This window comes from Pinus tabuliformis, chromosome 6, assembly GCF_031772625.1.
Source record: "Pinus tabuliformis cultivar Carrire ecotype Pingquan chromosome 6, CPIR1, whole genome shotgun sequence".
Taxonomy (NCBI): domain Eukaryota; kingdom Viridiplantae; phylum Streptophyta; class Pinopsida; order Pinales; family Pinaceae; genus Pinus; species Pinus tabuliformis.
Window position 1 is genome coordinate 451,901,918 of NC_142292.1, and position 6,108 is coordinate 451,908,025.

General features: G+C 43.7%; 1 protein-coding gene across 1 annotated transcript; it reads left to right on the forward strand.

Annotated features, from left to right (window-relative positions):
* Positions 1 to 234: 234 nt before the first annotated feature.
* Positions 235 to 4,212, forward strand: LOC149259258 (uncharacterized). Its single transcript, XM_089453721.1, has 2 exons — positions 235 to 1,558; positions 1,796 to 4,212. The coding sequence occupies exons 1-2, from the start codon at positions 235 to 237 to the stop codon at positions 4,210 to 4,212; spliced, it is 3,741 nt and encodes a 1,246-aa protein (XP_089309847.1).
* The last annotated feature ends 1,896 nt before the right edge of the window (positions 4,213 to 6,108 follow it).

The following is a 6,108-nucleotide window of genomic DNA, read 5'->3' on the forward strand; positions in this document are numbered from 1 at the left end:
CACGGATCAAGTGTCGCTAATACCGAGGAGAGAGTGAACCGTCGGATCACTACATATCGTGACCGTCGGATTGTAAGTTACAAAATGTACAACGGTAAAGAAACACACTTTACCTAACTCTATACCTAACTCTATACTAGACCAAGTTGAACTTAACTATTTCCTATGTGTCGGAATATCCTAACAAACTCAAATAGGTTGCACCCGCTATGGATATCTGGAGGTGACTTTAACATGATCGCAAGATTGGAAGAAAAACAAGGAGGCAGAAACAAAAGCAACAGAGATGGGAACATTCTAAAAGACTTCATACAGAATAATTGGCTGATAGATCTACCTTCAAATAATGGCATGTTCACATGGAACAACAAAAGAGAAGGCTCGCAACAGATAGCTTCACGCCTTGATAGATTTTTACTATCAGACAATGCAATTCATTTGGGGGGAGAATTCATTGCTTCCATCCTACCGATATCGGGCTCTGATCACTGGCCAATAGCTTTGCAGTGGAATCGACCAGGCAACAGCATTCGACGTCCTTTCCGGTTTGAAGCTTTTTGGTTAACCCATCTGGATTTCAATGAATTAGTCAGATCAACATGGCTCAATTTTAATCCCTCTAATGGCTCTAAGATGTCTAAATTCCAGCAGAAACTAAAGCACCTTAAAGGTGAAATCAAGCACTGGAATCATACATCTTTCGGCAACATTTTTCAAGCACAGAAAGCCCTTAATCAAGAAATGAAGAATGTGCAGCAGAGGATCATAATCGAAGGATGCTCTGAGGACCTAGCAAAACAGGAACAAACTCTTGAAGCCCAAATCCTAGCCAGAGCAAAACAGGAGGAAACACTCTGGCGACAGAAATCAAGAGTAAAGTGGCTGAAGGACGGGGAAAAAAACACAAAGTTCTTTCACAGAACCACAGTGCAGCGCAGAATGAACAACTACATATCCCACATCAAAAATGAGCAGGGAGCAAGGATTGAGACGCACGAAGGCATTGAAAATGAGTTTCTCAGGTACTTCAAACAAGCCCACCAAGAGCCCAACATAGATAGAATGCCTGCTATTGACAAAGTTCTGAGAAACATTCCCAAATTAATCACAGAGGAGCATAATCTTCTCCTTCTTCGTCCCACAAGCCTTCAGGAAGTCGAGAATGTTGTGCGTCAGTTGAAAGCAGGGAAAGCACCGGGTCCGGATGGATTCACCTCCAACTTTTTTCACAACTTTTGGGATCTAATCAAAATGGAGGTTTGGCAAGTTGTGGAAGAATCGCGCACTTTAAGATGGATGTACCCAGGGCTGAATGCTACCTTCATTGCTTTAATCCCCAAGGAAGAGGAATCCAATACTCCAGATAAGTACAGACCGATTTCTCTCTGCAACATTATTTATAAGATTGTCTCAAAAGTTATAGCTACCAGATTGAAATCATTGCTCCCTCTCATTATTTCGCCAGAGCAATCTGGTTATGTAGAAGGTCGGCAGATTACGGATGGTATTATTTTAACTCATGAAATAATCCATTCTCTGAAGCAATCAAAAAAACCAGGTATGATGCTTAAAATTGATTTATCCAAAGCTTTTGATAGCTTAAGCTGGGTTTACATTCAAAAAAATTTAAATGCCTTTGGCTTTGCCCCTTCTTGGGTTAGATGGGTTTTGAGTTTGTTATCTTCCTCGTTCTTTTCTGTGCTTATCAATGGTATACCTTCGCCCACTTTCCATCCCTCCAGGGGTATCAGGCAGGGAGATCCCCTCTCTCCATTCCTTTTTGTTATTATGGCAGAGGGATTGGGAAGAAGCATCAAATCTGCTCTGCACTCCCAGCAGCTCAAGGGCTTATCCTTTCTCAATTCTCCCACTTACTCTCATCAGCAATTTGTAGATGATAACATGCTCTTTGGCCATCCTTATGTTCAGGAAGCGCGCCTTCTAAAAGCTCTCCTATCAGACTTCTCTGAAGCTTCAAGAGCCCTTATTAATCGAATCAAGTCTCAAATCTTTTTCTTCAATACTTCGGTCCCTACCCAAAACACCATAGCCCGCATTCTTGGTTTTACTATTGCCTCTCTTCCTTCTAAATACCTTGGAGCGCCCTTAATGGCCTCGGCTCTCAAGCATTCCTCATGGAAAATCCTGCTAGAAAAGCTAGAGGCGCGTCTCTTCCTTTGGACTCACAGGGCTCTTAACATGGCCAGCAGACTAGTTCTCATTAAAGTTGTTCTTCACTCCATGCCTCTGTATCTTTTTTCAATTTTAGCAGCTCCCAAATGGGTGCTCAAGGAAATAAAGAAGCTCCAACGTAATTTCTTATGGGGCAACTCAGGTCCCAATCGAAAGTGGGCTCTGGTTAAATGGGATAAAGTATGTCTTCCGAAGAAGGCTGGAGGTATTGGTCTAAGGGATCCGGGGCACAACAATGAAGTCATGGGAGCCAAAATTTGGTGGAGATGGCTCTCAAAACCCAACACTCCCTGGGCCTCCCTATGGACAGCCAAATATGCAAACAATAGCCCTATCGAAGAAAGAATTCGAATGTCAGAAGTAAGTACAGGCTCAGTGATTTGGAACTCGGCCATTCAACATAGGAAACTAATACAACAGCATAGCTTCTGGGAAATTAAGAATGGCAATACAGCTAGGTTCTGGGAGGACTCCTGGCAGCAGCTCCCAAAGATCAAGGACATTCTCTCTAACCTTCACTTACCAGAGCAAGATTTGCATGAGCTAGACAAGGTTAGTCAATTCTGGGATCCTTCTTCCTCACAGGGGTACAGATGTTGGATTGAGGCTAAACAGATACTACTGCATGGCTCTGAGCAAGCTCAGATCTCTCTTTCCTCCGAATTACAAAAAAGGCAAATCCTCTCTTCAGAAGGAATGGACATTCTAAGGTGGGGGTATGAAGAGAAGGGCACTTTTACCACAAGGGAAGCATACAATGTAATCATCAAGGAACGGATAATCAAAGATGTTCTATGGAATAAAATCTGGGATTCCTCCAACTGGCCGAAGGTATCCACTTTTCTTTGGCTCCTATGTCACAATAAAATTCTCACTTGGGATAACCTCAGAAAAAGGAATTTTTATGGCCCATCTATATGTCTCAACTGCAAGCAAGCAGAGGAATCAGCTTTACATCTTATGCAGACTTGTCAAATAGGACGAAAGCTGTGGGAAAAGGTTAGCTTCCGTTGCCAAAAAGAAGGCAGAATTCATGGGGATATTAAAGCTACTGTTCGTAACTGGAGTCAAGCACCTTACCAAAGCAAACTCCTCAACACTCTTTGGCAGCTTATTCCTGGTCTACTGATGTGGAACATCTGGAAGGAGCGGAATCGCAGGGTATTCAAGGACCAATCCATGTCTATAGAGCAGATCTGGACTAGGCTACACCAGAACATTAAAGAATCCCTATCCATTAAGACCTGGCCCCAAGAAGACTTTCCAATGCTGCCGCAGGAACAATCCATCTGGGCCAACTGGAATATTCATCTGAATCAAAAGCCTACATTCAAAGGCAGTCCTTCTCTGAGTGATCAAATCCCGACAAGATGGATTCCACCGCCCAGCAACATGATCCAACTCAATTTCGACGGAGCCTCAAAGGGAAATCCAGGAAAAGCAGGATTCGGGGGAGTCTTTAGAGATCATCATGGAACTCCTTTATTGCTCTTTCTTGGATCAAAAGGTTGGGACTCTAACAACTCAGCGGAACTGGAAGGATTATGGCGAGGTCTCATTTTAGCTCAGGACAGAGGATTTTTCCCACTCATCATAGAAGGGGACTCGCAAATTATCATAAACATGGTTACAAAAATCATGCAGGGTACTCCCACACACAAGGTCAGCAGCAGTTGGAGAATGGCTCAAAGACTTGAGCTAATTGACAAATGGCTTTCTCAACACAGAGCAATTTCATTCAAACACACGAGGCGAGAAGGAAACAAGCTGGCTGATTTTCTAGCTAATATAGGAGTGGAATGTGGGTTGGATTTCTTTGCAGGTTCGCTCTCCAGCATTGCCTCAAAGGATCAGCTCTCAAATTACCATAACATTGTGAAGAATGATATGAACCAGGAAGCAGATACACACCCGGATGCGGGTGTCCTCGAGGCTCATTTAAAGCGGATTAACTCTCCGCCGGCAGCTGTCTCTGCACCTGGCGATCCGTCGCAGCTCCCACAAACCCACCGCAACTGATATGAATGCTACGGGGTATAGAATGATGGTTAAGCATTCGACAATGAATGCGTGCCCAGTTCAAGATCCCGCGCAGGTTGTTTTATTCATGGCTCGGCTTCTGGTTTCAGCTATAGCTCTCATCGGCTCCTTCCATGTTCGTCTGCTTTTTTTCCCGCACCCCTGTTTCGCTCTGGCCGCTTGGGGGTTTATTCAGAATCTGGTTTCTGCCTGGTTCGCCCACTCTCAGCCCTATTCTATCTGGTCCTGCTTAATCCCCTCCTCAGGTCTCTCTGCTAGTTTGAAAATGGTGCGACGACGTGGTGTTTCTCGCCGTGGAGGCACCAGTGGTAATCGTGGTCGTGCTTCTCAGTTTGCCCCACAGAATATCATTCCACTAGCTTCAGCCTCCCCGCCCTCTCCGCCCTCTGATCATGGAAGGCCCTTTCTGCACAATTCCTTCCAAACCACCCGGTTCAAATTTCACAGTCGGCTCAATAAACCTGTTCTGTCAGCCAGCATTACAGTTATCTTAGCTGAGGAGGAGGATAAACCCAGAAGCTCTGTTCATACCACAACGTCTCAGTCTCAGGACGACAGTGTTCTTCAGGGAGACATGGTTGGAACTGTGTTCAATTATGACAATGTGCAGGAAAAAGGGAATGTGCCTGAAGCACCTCAGCCTCCAGTTGATTCTACACAGCGCAATTTGCCTGCGGTCGAACCGGAGCACCATCCCGGTGGAAATCTGAATCTGGAAGCTCCTCCAGGTGGCAGCGATATGGGAGATGGGGACAACGCCGTCGACATGTGGATGGGCTCTCCTAGCCAGGTGGAAAAGGACGCTCCGAACTCTCTGAAACATGCTTGATTTCTTCGGTACAATACACACTGATGGCAGTCTACCTTCTGGTCTTTCTATCATTTTGCTATGCTTCTCTGGATTATGTCAATTCTGTTCTATTTCAACTCCTGGTTAGATATCGATACCAGCCATTATAGTATAATGAGTTGTATCAGGTCATGGCTCAGAAAGCCATTGTTTTTGCTAAATTTTGTATATGGCTATCAGGGCAGAATGATTATTAGTAACGCCATAGTCCTCGATAGTTTTGCACTAATGTTCACAACTCTGATTCGCACTTTTGTCTGTAAGGGATCTGAAAAACATGTCTTAAGTCTTCTTAATCCTGAGATTGTTGTCACAGGGGTTTATCATCAAGATATCTGGTTGAGGGATGGCTTCAGCCTCCTCTGAGGTCTTGACCTCTCTGTACATATTTTTTTCTCTTTTTTAATAGAAGTAGCCTTTACGCAGAAAAAAAAAAAAATAAAAAAAAAAATATATATATATATCTATATATATATATATATATATATATATATATATATATATTATTCCTAGAAAAAAATAAGATAATTAATGATTTATCTATTTATCTATTTATTTCTCATAACTAGGTCAAATGTGACAAGGAATATTAATTAAACAATGGTTTAATTAATTATTCCTAGAAGATAATTAAATAAATAGTGATGAAGGGATGGAGCTTTGCAACACACTCCCTACATCCTACCCTGACCCTGATTAGCCTTCGCAGGCACCTGTAGCGGTCTCTCCAGCCAGTCTACTGCACACCAGTCCTAGCTTGCACAATTGTCATTTTTAGTGGATAGGTACGGAGGGAATGGAACTCGACGTAGTGGACTATTTACTGGATCCATTCCCCGATCAAGTCATCTTCCAAAACCCTATGCCGAATCTGGCCACTGTTACATCTGCACCATCCTACTCGCTAACGGCGCCGATTGTCTCCTTGCCTGGGCAAAAGGATAGCTCCCTCTGCATCGGTTCCCTCTCCATCGACTCTCCTACCCTCAATTGTCCGCCCTTGTGTCCTTCAACCCTCAACCTCC